Source organism: Caretta caretta, chromosome 7 (assembly GCF_965140235.1).
Source record: "Caretta caretta isolate rCarCar2 chromosome 7, rCarCar1.hap1, whole genome shotgun sequence".
Lineage (NCBI taxonomy): Eukaryota > Metazoa > Chordata > Testudines > Cheloniidae > Caretta > Caretta caretta.
Window position 1 is genome coordinate 4,898,527 of NC_134212.1, and position 26,119 is coordinate 4,924,645.

The 26,119-nt window shown below is 39.4% G+C and overlaps 1 protein-coding gene across 10 annotated transcripts in view; it reads right to left on the reverse strand.

Moving 5' to 3' along the window:
- Window positions 1-26,119, reverse strand: part of CADPS (calcium dependent secretion activator) — a 389,708-nt gene that overhangs the window by 122,319 nt on the left and 241,270 nt on the right. For all 10 annotated transcript variants that reach the window (XM_048859020.2, XM_048859018.2, XM_048859022.2 and 7 more), the window contains exons 10-12: window positions 14,868-14,976; window positions 13,049-13,261; window positions 1,298-1,434 (exon numbers count right to left, since the gene is read on the reverse strand). In XM_048859020.2, coding sequence (XP_048714977.1) covers window positions 1,298-1,434; window positions 13,049-13,261; window positions 14,868-14,976 — 459 coding nt within the window. The remainder of the gene's footprint in view (window positions 1-1,297; window positions 1,435-13,048; window positions 13,262-14,867; window positions 14,977-26,119) is intronic.

Below are 26,119 nucleotides of genomic sequence, written 5' to 3' on the forward strand. Positions count from 1 at the left end.
TGGCTGGCAGCTTTCCTCTTGAAGAGAGACATTGTCAGTAATGGCTTCCATGCTTCTCCCTCAGCTGTGAGTCAATCTACCATCCCCTTAGTCCATTGCAGAAGAGGAGTTCCTGGATGCGGTAAGATGGGTATAGGTCACTGACAAAATAGAAGAGAGCCCTGTGGTGTAGAGGTACTGGCTAGGTGAAAAAAAATGTTTAATCCTAATGACAACCTCTGGGTGCTTTACAGGAGTATCACTTGCTTCCAATACAAGAAAGTACAATACAAGCTCAATTTCAGAGCTTATGCCCTTGGTAGAAGGTGAAGATTTTTGGCACACCAAACATTCCATCTACATGAAGAGTTAACTCTTCTACTGAGACTTCCATGCATCATTTGTAATGGGAGACCCAAGTTGTCCTGCTGCTTGGCAAAGGGTGCACTCAGGTGGGATCAGGATCTAACCCCTCTAGAATGCCATCTGCATATTGGGCCTGATACAAAGACCACTCAAGCCTATGGAAAGGCTCCCACTGACTTCTAAGGGCTCTGGCTCTTCTAGCATTTCAAACACTGTAAGTTACTGTTCATTCTAGAAATCCACTGTACAACTCCTGTACATTAGTATTTATTTGTATTATCGTAGAACCAAGGAACCGCAATCAAAGATCAGGGGCCCATTGGGCTGAGCACTTTGCAGCCAAATAACAAAGACAAGTCATATTCGGACAATCTTAATATTTTTTTCTGTTTAATCAGTGGTACCAGATCCTGCAATCCTTTCTCATGTGAGTGATCCCGACAATAGGACTCCTGAATGAATATAGATTACAGGATCATGCCCAACATTTGGTAACTTCTCAGAAAGAGCAAACTGTTAGCTGCTTGGAACCCGACTCATAAGTACGTACAAATACTGGGGCACATGTATTCTGGTGTAACTACACTGACAAGGGGGATGGGACCATACCTATTGATTTTTCTCCTGTACCGTCATCTGTAAAATTCTGTAGGGCAATGGTGCAAACTGCAAAATATCATTGCGGCAGTCTACAATATTTCTCCAGCTGTGAGTTTGCCTTTGCAGGAGCTAACGTTATAAAAAGTGTGAATATAAATTATAACACAAAATCGCTACTGCAGTAGAACAGTAAGTTATTGCCTCTTAAAAACAAATACCTTTGGGGGACCAAATTCAAGGCTGGCAAAAGCAGGGACAACTCCTCAGGCAACATGGGAGCAGCACCCACTTGCACTAGCTCTGACTTTCTTTCCTGGTGTTTATATCACTATAGACCAAAGAATATACTTGCCAGACAAGAATACGAATCATTAAGTCTGTGGTCCAAAGTGAGGCGCTGAACCATCTCAAAGAGTGAAGCGTGGTCAAAGTTACAGGGGTTGGAAGAGATAAATTCATCCATGCCATGCTTTTGAGCTCTATCTGCATCTGTTCATTTATACATATAGAGAAAGACACAATTTAGAGAAATATAGCACATTTTATTTGACATACACACGAGAGAGAAAAATATACACCATGAAGCATGAAAGCTAAATAATTCTCTTCCCCTATATTGCCATTAATTTTTATTTCCCAAAAATATATTCTTCACCTCCCATTGTCAACTTGCATCACATTTTGACTATCTTATTGCATTCAGGCCAAAGCTTTTAGAATTAACATCTTGTCAACTGCTCATTATAGTGCATTTATTCTGTATTTAAAAACAGAACACAAACCCAATAACTTATTCTGTATCTTACAAAACACAATAAGCTAACAGATTTTTGGCTTGCAAAAGTAAATTAACTCCTATTTAGTTATTTGAAATTAATTACATAATAGATTCTGCCATTCTAGTAAAGTTATGTCTGTAGCAATTTCTCTAAATTTACTAGGCTTTCTAGATATAAAACCATCTATAATTTTTGCATCAAAATGCCAATATTTGTCTCTCCCAATCTCAGATTTTTTTACAACAGTTTTTAAATGCTACCTCAACGAAATAAAAAGATGCTCATTTAAGCATTGCTGATAAGTTAAATTGAGATGTAGTTTGTTGTCACGGAGGAAGTAGCCTGATAGCGTGCAGATTCAGTTAGCCATTTCAATAGACAGACAGAATTCACTCTGCTAGGATTATGAGCTGCCATCTTTTGTGAATTAATAGCCTCAACGTCTTCACACTTTTCTGATGTGGGTGATGTCTATCGGCATAAACTCCTAGGGGCTAACTAATTAATCTCAACATATATAACTAAAATTATAGTAAATTCACCAGTGGAAACAAGACAAAATATTCAGTGTAGGTGGGGCCAAGAAGGGATGCCTAGGCAGTAGCTTTGTTCTATGGGGAACGACTGAGTTAAAAGACACTTTTCACTCTCCTTTTGCATTTACTCAAGTTTCCTGCTACATGGGTTCTTGCCAAATCCCTCACAAATAGAGCAGGGTTTAAATCTCACTCTGTTTACAAGTCCTAGGGGAACTGTGTGGTCTTGAAACAATTACGGAGGCTGAAAGAGCACAAAACCACAGTCAATTAAAATTTAGTGTTTCTTAGTAATAATTTGGTATTTATATTTGTTTCTAAAGCAAACTAACCCTTTCCTATAAAACACAAAAATATGCAACTTAAAAAAAAACAAAAGTAAGACTTAAATGGAAGCAAAGTATTCAGTTAAATATAAGATTAATTAAATATTTAACATTAACCTATGAAAGATGGTGTCATTTTACAAGATGTCTTGGGAATGTCTAAACCCATAGATATTACATCTATTATAGAAGGCACTGTCTACGTTTTTCTCGATATTCTGCAGTTAAATATCTTGATAGCATTGCCCATCAGAATGACAACATCGATTCAAAACGTAACATTTCAATTAACTGTGAGCAATACTTAATTCAGCAGGCGCTTGTAATCATTTTGATTAGAAATCTGCTGAACAGCCATTGTGGTTTAGAACGTATTCTACAGTACTGGGGCTAATTTTTTCTATTTTGTTCAACATAAAGATTCCCATTTGCCATCTATCTGCCTCTTACCTTACCCCCAACTGGTTTTCCCCCTCTGTGACGCCATGCATTCAGCATGGAGATAAAACAGCAGGTCCATTTAGAGTTAATGCTGCCTACGAATTAGCTAGTGTGTGTTGGCTCTGAGGGGTGGGGCAGCCTCCCCAACATGGAGAATTAGCGCATCACCTCCATGACACATTTAGACTCCACCCGCCTATGGCATAGGATCTAAAGTGCACCCCAAGCTTGGGTCTCTCATTGTAGCACACTATCAACACACCAATAGGCTGGTTTCTATCTATTTTGACAGATTATGCCCCATCATCTCTGTCCCTCTGGGCCAAGATCGATTTGATTAATATGAATACACTACTAAAGGTTTTGTATCTGCTGTTTTCAATTCCACATTCTAGTGCCCATAAAATAGCTTTACAATTTTAACAGATATATCAAGGCTTTTTTTAATAGATTGCTGCTCTCAAATTCCCTAGAGTAGACTGCAAGCTGACAAACTGGCTGGAGGCCTTAATTTGCCAGTTCTGCTCAGATATTTTATTACTTTTCAATTATGAGCCAGAGTGCACTGTCAATCTTGTTGTTCAGCAAAGAGGATACTTTCTCAGCCTTGAGTAACCCAATTGGAAGTTTTAAGGGCCATTTCCCTCTTTTTTTGTTGAACCTCTTTAAACTGATCTGCTAGAAAATATTTAACTATAAATTACTGCTACTTTCTCCCTTTCACACTCATCTGGGATACCCTTCAATTTCTGTTCACGAAGGGGACATGAGGCAGATCCTCAGATTGTGTTAATCTCATAGTTTAACCGACTTCAATGGAGCTAAGGATCTGCTCATGATTTTAGAGACCTCTCTGATCAAATATAAGTTTATAAGCAATCTACACCCGACAGCAGAGGACCCATACAGGTCCCTAGGCACAGCCCATGAAGTTAAGTGATCAGTAGGCTCTTGCCAAAGTCCACTGCACAGTAGTAAATTGAACGCAAAGACAGTTTTACTTTAACTAGTCTTTGCAAAGCAATGCCTTACCCAGCTCCCAAGTATGTACCCACTTGAAATCCACTCTATTACTCCCAAGTATGTACCCACTCTATTACTCCAAAGATCTCACTGGCTCAGAATGACCGCATGAAGAGACAGTTACTGTACATGGTATTTTATGAGCTTGACTGACCAAGATGTATTCCAAAGAAGGGCAATTTGCATGAGTTCTGCTCATTAAAATTATTTAAAATGTGACCATTTCTGGCACAGAAAGTAAGCTTCTAGACAGCAGTCCTCATCATGGCTCAGTGCTGCAGCTCTCGTCTCCACAGAACCACTCATCATGTTCTGTAGTTGTTTTGTGTAGTAGGACTGCAGAGTCAGGTGCACACAAACCACCATCTTGGATCTAAATTCAGAAATGAGGAAATTATGTTTTCAAGAGGAGGTCTTTCGTGAAAATCAAATGGGATTTGAATTGGAGATGTCTTTGGAAAATGATTCAACTGCATGTTACACACACACATATTTAACTTAAATAAAAATATTGCACTGGTCTAGCTGCTCAGAATTCTCTGGACCATTTAGGATATGTCTCAGTAGATAAAATAATTACAACCCTACACTAAGCTTGCCTTCACTTACTGAATTATTTTATATTACAAAATAAATGCATCACTCAATCTGCAATTTGCTTTTGTATCTTGATTTTTAAAAAAAATTATTCCTAAAGCTGAATTTTAGAAGCCAATTATACCAAAAACATTTGCCTATCTAGGAAAAAGCAAAGCATAAATACATTGCCCCAACCGGCTCAGACAGGCATTCACGATTTTAAAGTAACAACTACATCTTCATGTAAAATAATGATTTTTTTTAATATAAAACAGTCATCTTTCCAAATAAACAGTTTGTACCATTTGAACGTGCTTTTAAGCAAATTACAAAATAAAGGTAGATGGCTCAAACTCACACCCAAATTGTACATATAATTTGTAGACACTTTTAATAAATTAGTTGTTTGGCCTTATGACTCTAATCTGTTCTTATAATAATGATAATTAAATAAAAAGAAAGAGAGAGTGTTATGTGCTGTTTCTGTAATTTACAATCCCTTTCCAAGGTACTTTGCCAAGTTAGTTGGCACTTCTTTATTCAAGGCCCCAAGACAAAATTATGCTACAGGCCAAAAAAAGTTGTTTTACATCTTAGACTGACTAAAGTTATACTGGCATCACAAACTCTATTAACCTTCTTTCTTGAAAACTATATGCTGTTGCCTTTAACACTAAACTCTGAAATTTACATGATTGCCCTTCTTAATACATTTCTCTTATTGCAATTTTATTTTATTCTACTTGTAGCATTACAAAAAACCGGCATGTCTATCTTGTCTGCCTTAGCTATCCTTACTGTGATTCTCTGTCAAACACATATTTTGTATATATGTTTGAAGTCACAGTCTTAAAAATCTGTCAATGTTAGTAAGACATAGATATATTAAAAAAAAAAAAAGAAAAAGAAAAAAAATGCCCCACCACTCTGTTCTATTAGGGCAGTCCTTCTGTTATTTACAACAGTCAATTGAAAGCAACAGACAAAAAGGTCAAACATCTCTTTCTTGCTATTTGTGTTTTTGGTTTTGTGGTTTTTTTTCCCCCTGGTGTCTTTTGCTACAGTAAGAATTTAGGCAGATTCTGTTAAGACTGCTGCAGTTCACAACTGGGGACAAGCTCCATAAAAGAATTCTTGTTATAAAAGGCTATGGGTAGCCATTTTATTGTAAGAATTTCTGACTCCAAATTATTTATTTTCAGTAATGAGTGACTTTGTTTGAGTACCAAGGGCAACTGAAAATCCAGTAAATTTTACAACACATTTGTTTATAAAACTGTAAATTAAAAGGTGACTTTGTATCTTACTCATCTGGAAAATGTGTACTTGTCATATCTGCTTGACATTACAAGAATGAAGATGTGGTTTGGACGGTAACAAACAATGACACTAGTCAACCTCATCAGGAGACATGAAATAAAGGAATGACAATGATTGATGGCAGCTATTCATTTACAGATATTTCTAGAAGAGTCTTTATTGGCATGGTCAGACTACAACGCTAAGTTTTTCAGTAACTTAACTCTTCTTCAGCTATGCACAACAGTGGGAGAGAGGGCAAGCAAAACTGCAGGCGAACTCCCTGCCCATTGTGTTGTGCCACACAGTTGACTGCATGCTTTGAGGAACAGCTAAATTTCTCCATGGTCTCATAGATTAAATAGAACTTACAGACACTCGCAGAATGACTACTTGTTAACAAAACACCAAAAGAAAGTGCCTAGGAACTGAGTTTTGCTTGAATCTGTAGAACTGAAAACACGAGCTCACGCTGCTAGTGTTCTAGTCAAATAAATAAATAAATAAATAGGACTTAAAGCACCATATTGTTGTTTCTTACTGAATTTCTGGCAATGCTTTTTGTGTCCCTTCCTCTTTATGTATGATATAATGTTGCCACTGATCAAAAGTCAATCCAATTAATATTTCAAATTTTACCATGATTATGCCCCTCTCTGCAAACACCTATGCATGTAGCTTTACTCACCTAACCCATCGAGAGCAATGGGACTACTCAGGTGAATAAAGTTACCTTCAAGCCCGAAGTTACAAGAGCTCATTTTCAGTATTGTTCCTGCTGTTTTAAATAATGAGAATATTCTGTCACACTTTTTCTTACTTGGTTTTACTTTTCCCTCTACTGGATATGAAAACATATTTTACAACTTCATTTTAAAGATTTAATAGTGAGTAAAGCATTTTACTGTAAATTATTAATTATACTACATCTTGAAATGAAATCTAAGTTATCCAAGGTTCAGTAGTTAAGCGAATTACAGTTTATAATATGTGATAAAACCAAGTGGTTCACAGAATAAGTAAAAATTAGATTTTAGAGAAAAGCTAATTCTAGGATAAAATATGTTTTTTTTAACTGTTTTTGAAAATATTTTGAATTTAATTATGGGGAAATATTCAACTGTTCTTAATCAGTCACTCGTGCTTTTTAAAGCACAAAAAAGTGATTTATAGTCTATTTTAAATTCATGCAAGTTATGTGAGAAGTGAATTAATATTTTAATACTGCATTCCTGCAATGTAGCATCTGCAAGTTGACAATACAAGAAGACACAGTGTTCTCATGATATATATAAAATTTATTTTATATATATATATATATATAAATAAAGCAATTAAAGCACATCAGACCCAAATTCATACATTCTTTCTTTCTTTCTTTCTTTCTTTCTTTCTTTCTTTCTTTCTTTCTTTAAAAAGTGTTAAAATCCTTAATTTCTACCAAGTCAACATTGTGTGGCAAAGTTGGATCAGAATCCTCATCAGACATTCAAAAAATGTTAAAAGACAAAAGAAAAGAAAAAGCAGTAAAGGAGTAAGAAGGGGTAAAGAAATTCTGCCTGCAACCTGGGGGTACATTTATGCAAGAAAAAAAAGGAGTATTGTTTAATGCTCAGGAGGGTAGATACCACCTGCTCCTTCTCATAATTGCATTCAGAATACTCCAGATACATATTTGCCAGCTCTCATAACCAACAGCTTCTACTCCCTCTTAAGTAAAGTGTGCACTCACCATGTGTTTGAGGAACAGCATTTTAAACATGAATAAAGAATTAGTACAGTGTATATTTTATTTAAGATTGAACAAATAACTGAGGAAAACATTTGTATTCCACAAGTTTAAACTATTATCTTTCTGTTTAAATAAGTATCTTTATAGGAAAATAACAAAAAGAGGATTAAAAAGCTCTTATAGCAATTTTCTTAATTTATTATATTTAAAAAAAACATTTCTTTGATAGAAGAATGACATTTGAGACCACATGCTAAACATTCATGTATATTTGTTTTTGGGAATAGGAAGAGTCCCTACTGTGACTAAACTATTTTAACTCATAGTGTATTGTCTTTCCTGTCTGGAAATATCTAGAGTAAACAAAGAGCTACAGTTTGCTTTCAGAATAACCCACTCTTGATTTTACATGATCAGAAACTGTCAAGCCATGAAGACTCATGCTTGGATGTGCAAGGAATGTCTTTCTGTTTTGAGATTTGTTTCTTTGAAGCACACCTTGTCTTGCTCAGTTAGGCCTCTTCAGGTTTACTACCCTACCTTTCTATTCTTTGAGGTGTTCATGGTTACCCCCACACTACTGGTGCAGTACACCATGCTAATAATTGGAACGGAAAAAAATGATAGAGTGCAAAATGATCTGTTTTCAGGCATTAAGCAGTCAACTAGATGTAAATTCCATGAAACAAAAAAAGGCATTATTTACAGATTTATTGTGATGTTAATTAATATTTACGTCTTGGAATGAAAAATAGGAAATGTTAATGATTGGCTTTACTAAGAGGATCACTTGATGCCAATGTGAAAGCCAGGGAGAGAAGGCAATTATGCAAACATCACATGCATCCTAATTTCAGTATGGAAACTTACATTTCAAACCTAAATTCAGGAAAATAACATGGAAAGTTTTACTACAAAATCTAAACATGAGAAAGATTTAAGTGAAAAATAAGCACATTGCATATGTCAGATAATCTAGTCTGATTATCTGAGCTGTGCTAGCTACAGGGAAGCACTTACCCTTGAGTCCAGCTAGAAGTTAGCAGGGTAAGAAGGAACAAACCAGAATAACATAAAGACTAGCAACAAGGCTCAGGAAAGCAGACAGGAACCCTAACCTAGCGCTAAAGTACTTGGGTTCAAGCAAAGAATGAAAAAGAAAACTTTAAAAAAAATCCCCAAAAAGAACAACGACACTTACAGCTGAAAATTTCTTATGAAGCTCAATAAACCTAGCCATTTATTATGTTGGAACAAATAATTACAATCTCAAAACAGCCAACTCTTGGTATATGATGTGGTTAACAGCCATTAAATATAACACACATTAAAAATGAAGTATAATCACAAGTGGTATGTAAAACAATTACTGACCAATCTTTAACGTTTAAAAGAAATTTTTTTCAAAAAATGAAAGCTGAGTATGATTTTTGGGGGGTTTAATGTACTACTGACATAGAATGGACAAAGATTGGTACTCCCATACAAGTGACCACTTTTATGAAGCTTAATATATTGCCAAAGGGTGTAATATATCTTGGCAGCATTATTAACTACAGTACTGTACATCATTTCAACAGTAAACAAGCATGGCTTTGGGATTTTTCTCTTATAAATGCAAATATTTGAGAACAAGTAGAGCTTTGTGTTAGTGTATTTTATTCTTCTAAATTGTAGCAAAACAACAATAAAAAAAGCAGAAATTCTCAATCTCAAAGGTGCAGTTTCACCCACATAAAAGGGATTGTAGAGTCATACACAAATTAATGAATAGCAGGATCTATTTTTTTCCAATATTTAAATTGCACAAAAAATACACTCCCCCCTTGCTTAGAGCTGTTTGTTTATTTCAAAGTCAAGTGTTGCTAGCCAGTTAGAAGACAAGTTGAGTAATGCATAAAGTTTATATTTGCTAAGTCAAATTAGGTGGGAACCAAATGAATTCAGTATTACTCCCAAGTTTCCCCACTGCAAAATGTGTTGTTCTCAAGTTTCTGTTTAACAGACAGCTACATAACAAGACTGGAGTGTTGGATTTGTGTGTGTGTGTGTGTGTATAACAGAAAACAGTTTTACCATCTTTAAGCGGCTTACTCTGTCCATGAAAGCAATAACAAAACAACTTATAGAGAAACGGCTTTAATATTTACTTTCTTGCAAGTGCTTCGTTTGCCAAGACCTTTACACTATAATAAGCAAGAAAAACTAAGATCTGCAAGGTATATAGTTAAATGCACAAGAATACAGTGCTTAACAATAGTCCTTACCTTTCTGCAGGCAACAAAACAAATAAAACAACCCACCCCCAGCAAATCAAAACCCCTTTTAAAATGCAATACTTAATTTGTTAGAATTTAAAAGGTTTAATCCAGATCTCTATCTATAATCAAAACACTTGACTGTATGAACATCATGTGTGCATGAAGGACCCTCTTCTTCTTTTTTATGACTTAAGCTGCATGTATTTTACTACCCAATGATCTTTTAAATGAGCGCAGTATTCTGTTCACAGAACATACACTAATATACAGGCATACAAATATAAGCTATTGGTTCTAGTTCCTTACTGCTCACATCAGCAGAGAGCAGCTGAAATGCGTGGATGAATCTGGGCTCTGGCATGTTTTCCTCTTTCCCCTAGTCACTTGTGTAGGAGGAGCCGTTCATCTAGATACCGTGGAAGAAAAAAGCAGAAGTTTGTCTGGGTTCCGGACTCTGCACTTTGGAATGACCCCCTTGATGAGATTTTTAGCTACTTTAGCAGTAAGGGGCTCCAATAACAGAAAAAGTTGTGTGGAAACCATTCTGCTAACGAGTCTTGGTGGTAGCGTAGAGGCCAAAGGCTTCCGGTTCTAAGCTGATGAGGATGGACCAAGGACCTGAGAAGAACAGAGGGCTCTGCATGGCTGGCTCTTTACTTGATCACAGAGGATGAATTTAGGGGTTTAAGATCCCGGCTTCTTGAGGGAGAGGAGAGAACCCAGCCTCGGTGGAAGAATGAGAAGGAAAGTGCAAGTTCAGACTTGTGGAGTTTCTACAGCTTTATGTATGGATAGTATACAGGAATATACGGAACATGGGAGAATAAAGTGGCGCGGCCCAAGTCTTTGATGGAGGGTTGTGTAATGGTTAGAAGAAGCTAGGACTCTTGTGTTCTGTTCCTGACCCTGCCACTCAGTCACAGGCAAATCGCTGAACCTCTCTCCATCTCAGTTTACCTATAAGTACAGTGGGTACAGTACTGCTTACTCAGCCCCTTGGTTGCGCATGCTGAGGTCACACAGGACAGGATGCGGGCCCTGACCATGGGCAGAGTGTGGCTCTTAGTTACACCACTTGATAGTCTTTGTCTTCAGTCCCTGTAAGGTTGTGGGAAAGGCCTACTGCAAATGCCTCTGATTAGTGTACATTTGTTAAGGATAAATGTGTCTGAGAACGGGGACCTGCAAAGAGATGGGCCAGATTCCCTCCCCCAGATTCCCTCCCCCCAGAAGACTCCTCGGCTGCCATCGCCAGCTCTAATGCCAGGTCTGGGATAGGGTTACGTTGGGAAGAGAAGGGGTGTGTCCGGAGTGCTGCCAGTCTATAGCAATCATGCTAACAGGCAGCCCCTTACAGGATGTTACCAGCTAGTAGCTCTGAGGCTGCCCTATAATGTGCCAGACCTGGCACTGAACCAGCCCTAGCATAAGGGAGCCACACTCAGCTCCTTGCTTCATCCCTCTTCCTTGCTGCAGATACTTGACACTTATGAAAATGGCTACTGACCAACAAAGTGTTGCCCCATAAATGGATGCAAGGAGGACGGGATTTTGAAAAACCTTTTGACAAACAATTCAAGTGGGTGAAAATATGATCCTTGTGATTGCACCAAGATCACCATGCCCCGGACAGACCTATTGAATAAGCACTAGCCGTGTGGGTTAAATCTCCCTCCGTGTAAGATGCTCCTTTTAGCCAGTTATCTATACTCTCTTTCATGGCCCCATGCCATTCTAGGGTCCAATCCTTCAGTCCTTAGTTAAGTCAATGACCCCGCAGGTCAATGGGAATTTTGACTCTGTAAGGTCAGGAGCAGGACCACAGAAAGGAAAACACTTAATATGCATTGACCAAGGTGTACCATGCTATGTTCTCATTCATGTTGTAAGGGGACACGAGCTATGCGGTGCAGAGAAGAGTCCAAAATATGCAAGCATATGAAGCATAGTAAAAGAGGTCCAATAGCCCACATCTCCTACATGTCCCACAACTGTATTCTCTGGGGACTGGAAATATAGTTCTTCTAAATCCTGAGACTAGTATATTAAATCCTGATTTTTTTTAAAAAAGCCCAAATTATCTTAACCCTAAATAGATTTCACCATGTATGGAAAATATAATTCTAAATTCCTTGATCATGCCAAAATATTCAAAACAATTACAGTTCTATGGATACTATTTTAATGGCTCTGCAATTTTAAATGTAAAGTTGATTTAATTAGAAGAATTTCCTAAGGAATTTATGGTCTTTTCCTTATTTTACCTAATGGTTTCAGTCTCTTCTTGATAGCACATGAATAATTCTTGTTGAAGTTAAAGCGAGATACACGTCCACAATTAAGAGCTGTGAAAGGTGGTACTAAGATCTGTTCCCAAAAAAATATCCACCTCATTCATCTTTTTTGACTTGTGTTGGCTTCTTATGATTGTTTAAATAATGGATTTTTTGTTTAGTTTAAAATCAAATCATAGTGAGAAGACAAAAAGAATCATGCTAAATATAAAATTAAGCAAACTATGAACAAACACACAGCGTGTGCAGACAATCAAGAGTTATAAGATGAAAATTCACATCTACCAGATCTGTAAAAGCAACCTATTAAAAATGCCATATGCTTTCCCATAGTTTAAGTTTTCAACAGGGAGCCTCCTTTTGTGGGTGTGTTTTCCACCTTCACAATTTGTACCTATGTTTTTGAATGTGCAATTAAATTGCAGGTGTAAATCTGGGCACTTGCACCTCTAGGTACCTGACCTCAGGTGCAAATCAAGTTTGCTGATCTGGACCTGTGACTTTCTTCTCATGGATGGGAAAAGCATTCCCGTAAAAGAGGAGATTGGGCTTCAGCCCTATTGAAAATGTTTCTCCCAGAATCTCTCTTCTATCAAGTATTGCACTTTAAGATACTCATTTTACAATTTCCCCACATAATTTGTTTCTTGGGTTTGATTGTGGGTCAAACACAAGGTTAACTGGTTATGAATTCACTGATGTAAAAGCAGCTTAGAAATCACAAAAAAATATTTCAAAAAGTTGGAATTTTGTGACCGAATATTTATTCACATCAGTGCAGAATCTCTTTCCATCAGAGACTTCTGCTGTCTAGGAGAACTTTATTTACTTACAAAATTGAGAGATTGGGGCATCTAGCTGGGGCACATTTCCTCCCTTAGCATTAAGCTTTTGAACTTGGGTCGGTGGCACAGGTTTGTGGGACTGGCCGGTGGCCCGGTACATGGCTTGGACCCACAGGATACGGTCCTGTTCATCATCACTTGCAAAAATCACTGTGTCTCCTTCTTTCACTGCATTGAAAAATGTTCTGCCACCCTCCAAACCTGGCAGGAGAAAAAACAAAATATTTTAACATGGTAACACAGATTCACAGAGCTTATCAGCAGAACAGATCATCCTGCATAACACAGGGTGTAGAATTTCACCCAATGATTCCTGCTTTCAGCCCACTGAGCTAAAACATTCCTTTTAAAAAGTAACATCCAATCTTGATGTAAAGATGGCCAGTGACGGAGAATTCAGCACCTCCCTAGGTGACACATTGGATATCTATGTCCATGTGTGTGTATCAGATGCGCTCAGTTACTCCAGTAGACCTTGATGGACTGGAGAGTCAACAAGCTGCATTGGTGTTCCTGGGAGCACAATGTGTGTCAAAGGGTTTAAGAAACTTTTCAAACTGTTTGATCTTAACATTAAAATGGAGCATTAGATTGTTTTTACAGAAGCTAGATGTCAGTTATATGTAACATTTACCAGCCCTTCTCTTGACCCCAGCTGTTTGGGCCAGGCGCTGTAGTCTTTTTTCAAGCAAAACTCCCGTGAACTGCCGAGCCCTTAAATAGAACCCACTACCAATTCTCATCTTCGAAATGAGACTCGGGGTGGGGACAGGGCTTCATTCATTTCTCTTTTCCAGGGGGTGAATGTTTGTTTCTTTCTCGCTCCCTAATTTGGGGCCAGGTTCTGACCTCAGTTACAACAGTGTAAACCTGGAGTAACAGAATCAGACCCTTGGCATCTATTTTCTGGCTACTTGCTGAAGCCCATTTAGGAGGGACGAATACATGCAGTCCTCTGTCTTCAGTAATCTCGATCTGGACAATCCCAGACCCATTTAATCCAATGGGAGTTTTACTGACACTGCTGTGGCCCTGATTTCACGCTTAGAGTGGTGTGGTCCTTCCTAGTTCTTCACAAAGCTGAGCTGGTCATCTTTGGAGAACAGCTGAGCTTCCAACAGCACAAAGTAGCATATCTGGTCTGCTCCCATTGGAATGCAGGGCCATTACTCATCACAGAGAACCAGATCCCGATACTCATGCTGAGTAGCACTGTCCTTGACAAGTAGTCCCACGGAAATCAGTAAGGTGTGGTGCTACTCCACATGAGAACAGGGATCAGGAAGTGGACTGTTGTGTACACAAACAGGTACAGGAAAGGCCCTAGAAAAGCCTGATCAGTGAAAATGATACTCTGGTCTTGTAAGTATTTTTTTTATAATGAAAAAAGGTACATTGGTTGGCATAGGAGGGGTGTATGTGTGTGTGTGTGTCAGTTAATGGAGAATAATCTGAAGATTTAGGCTGGGATTTTCAAAGGAGACTAGCTCAGTTAGAAACTCAGTTCCTACTGGTTTCACTGGGAGTACCTAACCCACTTAGGTTCCTGTGAAAATGCCAGCCTCTGTGCCATTAAGAAAGAAATTTGATAATATTTCATCTTCAGCCGGTTTCCCCAAATCAACTTAGAGGCTGTGTGGTTTTCAAGTTTTGAATAGATAATGATCAGTATAAACACAAACGTATGTATAAGACAACCAGTCACAAAGATAGAAAAACAAGGATCTGATTTTGCAGCTATATTTTGCAGTTTCATAAATTTGACAAGCTTCATCTCTTAGCAAAAACCTGTCACCTTTCCTCATACCTGGCTGTGGGTCAGTGTAGTCCACCGTGTATCCGTCAAGTTGCAGTAGTTCTTGAGGCTCAGCTTTTTTCTCCCGGTAACTGCACATAGCAAATGTGTATTGACTAACCTGAAGAAAACCACAAAGCTAAGATGGCACCATGCTACCACAACAGGGAGATTCTAAGTGTAAATGCTTACAAATGATGTTCAATAACTGGAGTTTTGCACAGGGCATATCCTCATTTACTGATCAAGAAGGAGATTTTATTTTCTTATTGATCGTTGCCAGACTATGACTTTAACATGCTTAGCAAAACATTTTCTTACACATTCTTTTACAGCTGATTCCTAATTCTCTGCATTGATACATATGTTTTTTTATTTCCCCAAAAGAGGAAGTTACATGCTTTAAAAACTCTACCATTCATCTCAGACAAGTGCCAGAGTGACACCCTGTCACAAACAATGTGAGCTAAATTGCTAGGTGCCAGTCATATTAAAGCAATCTTAAAATCCCACTGATCTCTGCAGTTGTTGTCATCGGTGCTGTAAATGGCAGCTCTCACTCCTCTGAGTTACCATCTGTATGACACGATACATTCAATGTCAAGTTCTTGATGGAAGCCTTTTCAGCTTCCGGGATCTCTGTCAGCTCTCAAATTGCCTTTAGGAGGCCATCAGGCTGCATCAAGACCCAACTTGTACTTAGCATTTTAAAATCTGGAATGTCTGAAAGAAGACTGTTAGAAAGCAAAGGATTCTCTGTGCTTTAGGCTAGGAACTTACAGGGAAATTTATTGTCAAATTATTGCAAATGACTTTGTTAAGGTTGTGTCAGAGCCTGGATTCCTTACATAATTTTATGAGTTTAGACATTTTGTTGACTTCTGGATGAAACTTTGACTTCATGTGGTTCTTTAAAACTCTTATCTTAATGGATCATGTTTGTCATTTTTTGGAAGTGCGGAAACACCTTGAAAGATGGTCTGTGTGCAAGTGTTCGCGATCCATGGCAGCCAAGCAGCAAAGAGATTTGCCTCCAAACGACAGAGACATTGCTCTAGTATAAATATACATGCAGCATGTATTTCTGTGGCATCTATCGCTCATAAAATGCGATTTATTTAAAGCTGTAGACATGAAACTACTTGCAAGCAGGTTAGATCACTGCTCGATACACTGCTGCCCTCTACTGGTTCGTGGTAAGTACTGTCATGCACTCATAAGAATTTTTCATTTTGGCAAGTTTCAGAGTAACAGCCGTGTTAGTCTGTATTCGCAAAAAGAAAAGGAGGACTTGTGGCACCTTAGAGACTAACCAATTTATTTGAGCATGAGCTTTCGTGAGCTACAGCTCACCTCATCGGATGCATGCAGTGGAAAATACAGTGGGGAGATTTATATACACACAGAGACCATGAAACAATACCTCCTCCCGCCCCACTGTCCTGCTGGTAATAGCTTATCTAAAGTGATCATCAAGTTGAGCCATTTCCAGCACAAATCCAGGTTTTCTCACCCTCCGCCCCCCCCCCCCCCCACAAACTCACTCTCCTGCTGGTAATAGCCCATCCAAAGTGACCACTCTCTTCACAAAGTGTATGATAATCAAGGTGGGCCATTTCCTGCACAAATCCAGGTTCTCTCACCCCCCTCCAAAAACCACACACACAAACTCACTCTCCTGCTGGTAATAGCTTATCCAAAGTGACCACTCTCCCTACAACGTGCATGATAATCAAGGTGGGCCATTTTCAGCACAAATCCAGGTTGTCTCACCCTGCCCCACCCCCATACACACACAAACTCACTCTCCTGCTGGTAATAGCTCATCCATGGATCCATTGGATGAGCTATTACCAGCAGGAGAGTGAGTTTGTGTGTGTATGGGGGTGGGGCGGGGTGAGAAAACCTGGATTTGTGCTGAAAATGGCCCACCTTGATTATCATGCACGTTGTAGGGAGAGTGGTCACTTTGGATAAGCTATTATCAGCAGAAGAGTGAGTCTGTGTGTGTGGTTTTTGGAGGGGGGTGAGAGAACCTGGATTTGTGCAGGAAATGGCCCACCTTGATTATCATACACATTGTGAAGAGAGTGGTCACTTTGGATGGGCTATTACCAGCAGGAGAGTGAGTTTGTGTGTGGGGAGGGGGTGTGGAGGGTGAGAAAACCTGGATTTGTGCTGGAAATGGCCCACCCTGATGATCACTTTAGATAAGCTATTACCAGCAGGACAGTGGGGCGGGAGGAGGTATTGTTTCATGGTCTCTGTGTGTATATAATGTCTTCTGCAGTTTCCACGGTATGCATCCGATGAAGTGAGCTGTAGTTCACGAAAGCTCATGCTCAAATAAATTGGTTAGTCTCTAAGGTGCCACAAGTACTCCTTTTCTTTTTTCATTATGGCAACTTATTCTCAGGAACAGTTCATAAAAACCTAAAGCCCCCACATTTGTGGGAATAAGATTAAAAGACAGATACTAGTGACCTGTTAAGTGCAATGCTTACTACCACCAGTAAGAATACTGAGCAACAATCAACATATATTGTTTTCAGACTCATACTAGACATAAGCACGTGGCATGAACTTTGATTGAAATTATGTACTCAGCCTTCATAGCTATTCAATAATGAAAAAGGCTGTAAAAACAATAATACATTTAAAATTAACCTTAGTGCCGACAAACACAGCATTCAGAGCACTCTTGCATTTATTTTTCCATCAGTTCATTTTTTTCAATCAGTTCATTATTTTTCAGTCAGTTCAATCAGTTCAAACACAGCATTTAGAGCACTCTTGCTTTTATTTTTCCATCAGTTGTACTTTACATGTGGTAGAATGCTGCCACCTCCTGGACGCACTGCTGAATTTATTACTGATTGTTTACCATTGGCAGCTCCCAATTACTTCATGACAATAATGAGAATTGTATTACTCTACAAGTACTTCCCTTCTGAAATTAGGGATCTCAAGAAAAATTTAAATTTGGAGTGATTCAATTTTAATCTAACATCAACCTCTAGCGATACAACTTGTGTTTATTTCCTGCAGCCGTTATAGCAACAGACAACAACGCTTCTCTAGTACAGAATATCTTCTCTAACCCAAAAAGAAAAGGAGTACTTGTGGCACCTTAGAGACTAACCAATTTATTTGAGCATGAGCTTTCGTGAGCTACAGCTCACTTCATCGGATGCATACCGTGGAAACTGCAGAAGACATTATATACACACAGAGACCATAAAACAATACCTCCTCCCACCCCACTGTCCTGCTGGTAATAGCTTATCTAAAGTAATCATCAAGTTGGGCCATTTCCAGCACAAATCCAGGTTTTCTCACCCTCCGCCGCCCCACACACAAACTCACTCTCCTGCTGGTAATAGCCCATCCAAAGTGACCACTCTCTTCACGATGTGTATGATAATCAAGGTGGGCCATTTCCTGCACAAATCCAGGTTCTCTCACCCCCCCACCCCCCTCCAAAAACCACACACACACCTCAAGGGGGGTGAGAGAACCTGGATTTGTGCAGGAAATGGCCCACCTTGATTATCATACACATCGTGAAGAGAGTGGTCACTTTGGATGGGCTATTACCAGCAGGAGAGTGAGTTTGTGTGTGTGTGTGGGGGGGGGGGGCGGAGGGTGAGAAAACCTGAATTTGTGCTGGAAGTGGCCCAACTTGATGATTACTTTAGATAAGCTATTACCAGCAGGACAGTGGGGTGGGAGGAGGTATTGTTTCATGGTCTCTGTGTGTATATAAAGTCTGCTGCAGTTTCCACGGTATGCATCCGATGAAGTGAGCTGTAGCTCACGAAAGCTCATGCTCAAATAAATTGGTTAGTCTCTAAGGTGCCACAAGTCCTCCTTTTCTTTTTGCGAATACAGACTAACACGGCTGTTACTCTGAAACTTCTCTAACCCAGAAAGTGGGTGCTGATTTTCAGGATCTCTTTACTAAACATATATTGCATCTCAGAGTTCTTGGACACAGAAACTATTCTTCATTCCCAGTAAGAAACTAGCCAAATCAACTATATACACACACACACATATACACACTTTAGTCAGTATTTCTAATTTTACAATATTATATAAATAATATCACCACTCCCATTCTAATGATTCAAGGTAAAATTTCTTGTAACCACAGTGAAATTACATGTTTTAATACTTCATGATCTCTATTCTTGATAAGTAGAATGTTCCGAACCACAGATGGAGCTCTAACAAGAAATTTTGGTAAGATTAAGGGTTTTTTTTATTACCTTTGAACTCCAATAACCTTGCTTTTCTCAGCCTGACATAACCAAAAAAAGATTTTTCCATGTTATGGTACTGTAATTGAGAGAGATATTTTTAAAATTCAAGCCCAAATCTTAGTCTACAGGTTTTCACTCATCTCCTATTTGTTTTTTTTTTATTTTTAATGTAGCGAATGGTTTATATTGGTGGTATAACAGGTTTTTGAGCACTTACCATAGGGTTAATTTACATCAGAGAGAGGTTACATGTCATATGGCAGGAAAAGTAAGATGAGTCAAATGAAAACAGAAGTGTCCAAAAGCCACTGTCCTCTGGACAAGTTTAAAATATGATTTATATAGCACTGTAAGTGAATAAAGGGCTATGCAATAGACGAAGGGTGCCAAGAATCATAGAATATCAGGGTTGGAAGGGACCTCAGGAGGTCATCTAGTCCAACCCCCTGCTCAAAAGCAGGACCCATCCCCAATTAAATCATCCCAGCCAGGGCTTTGTCAAGCCTGACCTTAAAAACTTCTAAGGAAGGAGATTCCACCACCTCCCTAGGCACTTCTAAGGAAGGAGATTCCACCACCTCCCTAGAAATAAGTCCCTCCCTTGAAAAGTTTACTGTCTAAAGGCATGAGTAAGTACAAGGCACAGTAAAAACAAACAGAATGACTGGAAAGCTTCATGGAATAAGTAGTTTTAAAAAGTCACTTTGGGGGAGCTGATGGATGTTTCCTGGTGTACAGTAATGGAGAGGCTGTCTAAGTAAAAGTGTTGACAGAGAACACAGGGAACAAGAGGGGCGACACCATAAAAAGAGACGAGGTCAGAGACCTAAAGCTTGTCTACGGAGCAGTTGGAGGCGTGATTGCAGCAGGGCACAGACACACCCAAGCGAGGTTTAATCTAGCAAGAGGGAGCACCAACAGTTGTGAAGCATCGTGGACTCCAGCACAGGCTAGCTGCCCAAGTACCCAGGATCCTGGGTGGTCTTGTGCAGCCCGCGCTAAGGCCCATGCTGCTGTGCTTTCACGGCTACTGTACTGCATCGACGAGAGTAAAGCTAGCTTGGGCACATGTCTACATGCAATCACCTCTCCAAATGCAGTGCAGATATACCTTTAAGTAGCACCGGAACTATAAAGCGCTTTTAAAGGCAGGACAATACTCAGAAGTAGAGAGGTCAGAGGACAGCCTAATGTAGAACTGTGTAATAAAGTTATACTGTATTGCAAGTAAATGCATTTTCATGAAATCTCACCAAGATCTGCTCCACACAGAAAGTTATGTTGGTTTAGGTAAAGGTGTGATGTTGTACCAAGCAAACTTAAACCACTTCAGCTTTGTGTGTGGACACTCTTCCATGGGTTTAAACTGAGCTTATATTGGTGTAGCCTGCCCCATTGTATTATTTAACAGATATAAGCTACACATATGTAAGCCATGTTCAAACCAGCATAAGAGTGTCTACACTCAAAGTCAAAAAGGTTTAAGCTTAATTAGTGCAGTATCCCACCTTAGTTAAACCAGTGCAACGCCTGTGTGTAGATGCAGGGTTGGTTTGCTCTCTTCCATAAGTCTCCTGGGAGTTACTGCAGAAATCCTCTCTAAAGCCACGGGGAGGAGAATAGGCTTGTAAGAATATAATCATGGAACTTCCATAAAGCTCCCAACGAGGCCAAACTCAGTATGAATACACTAGTCACTCTTATTTTAAGGTTCCTGGAAGATGGCATGTCAAGGTCTCACTGGTATCAGATGAGACAGTAATATGCTGTCAATGCTATTCAGGAAAATTATTAACTGTGCAGGAGCAGTACAGAATATTCACATTTAAAACAGCTCAGGTAGATGAGACGAAGGATTGCAACAAAAGGATCTGTCTATGCACTAGTGCTGGCCCTAAAGTATTTACCCCTGGGTTCAGAAACAAGCTGACACCACATCTAGCGATAAACTGTGAATCTTTCTATTCCATGAGGGATGGGATCATCACACACAGTCTAAGAATGATTCTTTAAAAACTAGCTTACTGGGAGATTTATATTCAAGGTTCATTTCAGAGGGTCAGACTGGGCCATCTGCAGGAATGGAAATGGGGGTTACTATTTTTAAACCCACGGGGATGTCTGGATGCAGCTTTTTTTCTTTGGGGTGTCTGGGTGAGGGAAGAGAATCCTCATTGTCTCTTGTGTAGCCACAGATGTCTTCTCCATTGGATTGCACTACAGAATTGGATGGAGATTGCACCTTGTCTACATCAGCCTCTAACCTCTCCGAGCTTACCAGTGGTCTACTCTGCATGGGTTTGTGAGTGGGCTGCCAAGAGGAATGACTAACACACAAGATTCACTTGACAGTCTCCAAGGTTCACACAGAACCAAAGTTGAGAGGTACAAGAGGGGAGAAGAGGGAAAGAACAGACAGGGATGGGGGATGAGAGGGAGACACAACATGGAGAGGAATATTCCTTTTAGTAAGAAGCAGGTAAGAAAAGAAGAAGAACAAAAGGTGAGAGAGAAAAAAGGGACAAAGAACAAGAAAAGGGAAAACAGAGAAAACAGGAGAGAAATGACAAGGGTCAATGATTTTAGATTGGCAAATTAGATTTTACTTATTCGTTTCACTGTATTCCTTCACCAGGTGTATTGTTTTAATAATTAATAAATGGGACGCATGTATATTCATGAGTACTGTTTTTTAATTTCTGTCTGACACCACTTTTCCTAGAACTTTGTACATACCTGTTCATTTCTGTACCTCACTTTGAGTACAACACAGCTTATTCAGTTTCATCCCGGTTCCTCACTACTGAAGGGACAATGAGGAATTCCTAAATGGACCATTTCTATACTAACAACAAATATTTTCTTCCAAGCGGACAGAAACCGTACTAAAATACTTCTGGCTGCAGTAGTTTTCTACAGTGACAGAAGATTTTAGTCCTCTGGTTCCAGATAGCTATATTGACTTCCAAGCACTTTACTGACATAAATTAACATAATGGACACTCTATCTTAACCTAAAAAACACTACAGACCAGAACAAAATGTCAGATATCAATAAATTACTCTTTACATTCAATTTCTAAATGTTTAAAGGTAGCAATCCTACCTACCACACATAACAAGCACATTAACTTTTTCATAGGAGTTGTGAGAGTGTGTTCCCAAGGGCAGATTTGGATCCAGGAAATCTATGCACGTAGTGCCACTCACACCAATCTACACAAGTAAGAGTTGCGTTCTTGGACCCTTACCGTCAGAATTCTACCGTGATGAGCCAGGATGTCTGTTTAAAGTATTCTGTTTTTATGGAATTATTTTTAAGTACTATTAGTTATTGGGAATGGCCAAATGCTTATTTCATCTTATCTTACCCAGAATCAACGGAGTTTTGCTGAAAGCAGGAGCTGTCACTGTTAGTCTAAATTATAGTGAGTTTAGGGAGTCTGTCACTAGAACTATAGATCCAGGCACAGACACTGCAACTGTTTTTAATCTACAGCAAGTTGATCTGGTTCCAAAATGTTCTACAAACGTCATCAGACACAATCAGTTGAAAATGGCTTCAAGCTACACGGCAGACATGTCATCCAGGTACTGTAAAGTGTTACTTCCCACACGCTGCCAGAGAATCAAAATGGGGTTATCGCGAAGTGGCATGACAAAAATAAAAGATGTATTTGTGGCACCTTAGAGACTAACAAATAAGTCAGCTGTAGCTCACGAAAGCTCATGCTCAAATAAATTGGTTAGTCTCTAAGGTGCCACAAGTCCTCCTGTTCTTTTTGCGCATACAGACTAACATGGCTGCTACTCTGAAACATGACAAAAATAGATTCAGTCTGAAATTTCAAAGGAATTAATTCTCTTATCCTCAAGAATTACAATCAATTGTGAATTTTCTGTTGTAGCCAACAAAACCAACGTGAGTATTAACTCCTGTTCATTTCACTATGTCCTGTAGTGCATTACTGTATGCTATACACGAATTCCAGCTCTGCATGCTCTAAGCATTTTATATTGCCTCTCAAGGACCACAGTAGCCAGCTGGTTGAAATTCGCATGCTGAGTACATTTAGCTGAAGCAGCCAGTTAGGAGACATTTATAGAGAGAGTGATGGTCTCATATACACTAGGATGAATGCGCACTACCTTTTTCAACCAGCCATGGTAAAAAAGCTTTGATCTAAAAGCTTTCATTGCTTACCACAGCCACTGGCATTAGAATTGACTTTACCAAGCAGTTTCCTCACTTGCGAGGTTGTTTCCATCCAACCTTAGGGCCATATTCTGCCATCACTTTCGCACTGCATATCTTGGAATTTAAAATGAGGCAAGTAAGGAGTCTCTGCCATGTAATTTACATCTAATCAGTATTCTGCTCTTCTGCTGCTCATCTGAAAGGGTGGCACGTGCTAGAAGGGGGGGTGGGCGACACACTCAAGAGAAAATTGTATCTATTGGCTTCAATCCTGTCCTCTAATACATGGAGGTGTGTTAGCAGAGCCAGTGACACACACCTGCACACTGAAGGGGCGTGTATATTAGAGAGGACAATACACAAAGCATAGAAACTGAGCACAGGAACTCTTTCTCCTCTACACACCAGCTAATCATTGATCTATCCATCCATTTAGGTACTTTCATAGCCCTCATCACTGAAATATCTGAGCACTTATACGCAGAGAGCCCCAGCAAAAAATGGAAATGATTGTTTTAGCCGAACTATAAATGAATTATTACTCTCCTCTCACATTTTTAAATGTGAGTAATATCATAACTGCACTTTCACCCTGAAGACAGCTGAAAGTAGACTTGCCTCCTGGAAAGCATCTCCGTCTGACTTCCTGTGCAATATGCCATTCTGCTGAATGGCAGCCACTTTTTATCCCATATGAAACATACCAGATGTGCATCAAGCACTCTAATAAATACCTGCAATCCATGAAACACCCGACCACCTGCTGAACAAAGGGCTAATACGTGGCAGTAATACCACCCCTGCGAATTTCTCCTGTGACATCATGCCTGTGATTTGCTCTCCCCTCCAAATGGAGAGGGAAATAGCTTAACTGCTCTCAGAACCCATAGTAAAAATTACTTATGGTGGGGCTGAAGCTGCACTGGCAGCATACACTGGATGTGAAAGGAGGGGAGAGGAGAAGCAAAAGAAGGAGCAAAGTGGTGGGCGGGAGAGGAAAGGGAGAGGACAGAATAATAGAAGGCAACCATTTTTATTGATTCGTTCGGATTTATATAAAATTAAAAAATGCCACAATTGGGCATTGCAGTTGTAGCCATATAGGCAGCTCCTTGCACCCATGCTGATCCAATGGCAGGACCACTGCTTAAAAGATCCCCTATCCTTCTCTTGGAGTCCTTTAGAAACATTAAAATTACAACCCACACATAAACTCAGATATGAAGTCTAATCCTCCCCACATGGCTAAATATAACCAGCAGAAGGGAAGACAGGTCAAGGACACCTCTCCCTCTCGCCCAACAATATATATGGTACATAAGACCCATCCTAACTAGATGTTGCATCAAAAGACACAGGTATGTTTTGAATGTTTCTGGAGACTCTGCAGAACCCCACAACAGGTGTCTAGCCTCATGAGTCCCTGCTCCCCATCCTTCATTCTCTATATAATTAACCATTATCACGCTCAGTACATTTAGCAGAATCCAGTGAATTACAGGCACCAACCAGTGCCTTTGCTTCCAATCAGTGTTAATACCAGCAGCCATCCTTAGCATCCCATGAAAAGCAAATGACAAACTTACGGAGATCAAAATATTTTTATTCTATCTGTATTGCCTGCTGACAAGTTCAGTGGGCCTGAGCTACACCTAAGCGACAGGACAGTGTGCATTTGTTGTTTATATTTTACATACAGCAGAACATTTCACATTAACAAAGTGACATAACAGAGCAGTTGTTACGGCAGCGGGAATTTCTGAGACTGACTACAGAAGTGCCATTTTCTCAGCGGCTAAATCCTGCTTGCCTTACTCAAGCAAACTGTCCCACTAGGCCAAATTATGATCTTACTCATGCCATTTGAAGAATAAAGACCTAGTAACATTAGAAAAGGTGGCCTGGCTTCATGTGTTTAAGTCATGCTCTCACATATGGGATGCCCGCATATGTGATTAGTAGTGAAATTCATGCTAAGGAATACACAAAATCCAAAAATCATACAAATAATTATAATGAGGTAGAAAGGATCAGAAGAAGGACTCAGTGTGAGACAAATGGGATTGGGTTTTCTCATTAGATGAGGAGATTAGGGTCCAACCCTGCAAATGCTTACCCACAATTATTCTTAATTTATTTATTTCTAATAATGCCCAGACCTTGCTTTCCAAGCCGTGTCAAAGGCACCTGCCCAGAGCAGCTTGCAAGGAAGGAGAGAGAGTCCCTGGATTAAGAGCTACCTCTCTGAGTAAGGTGTTTAGTTTGGAGAATTCCAGTGCACAAGAAAAGAAGAGACAAAGTTTGAAATGATAAGTATAATTCAGTGCTAAAGGAAAATCCAATTGCTTCACTGTCAATTATATTGCCATATGGTTGTTAATTCAGATATAATATAATATAGAAAACAGCACCCTAAAATATTTACCATCATATTAGCTATGCATATGTTTCTGTGTCTTCTGCACATAAAGAGTCATTACGAATGCTTTGTTCTCTCCCCAAATGCCTTGACATAGTAGTTTCCTTTATCAGCAATTAAGCCTGAAACAGTTTAAGCTTTAATTTCTGAGAGCCCAGCCCTGTGACCTACTGAGTACTTCCTGCAAGATACCAAGGGCTCCCAATTACCATCGAAACCAGTGTGGCTTTGTCTACAGTGACAATGCTAAGCAATCCTCTCTCTGCTGGTTTAACCCTGCTGCAGTTCCACCAGCTGGCATTTTTAACAATGTGCCATAGAATCACAGCAACGCAGGGCTGCATGGGGTCTCAAGATGGCATCAAGTCCAGCCCTTTGTACT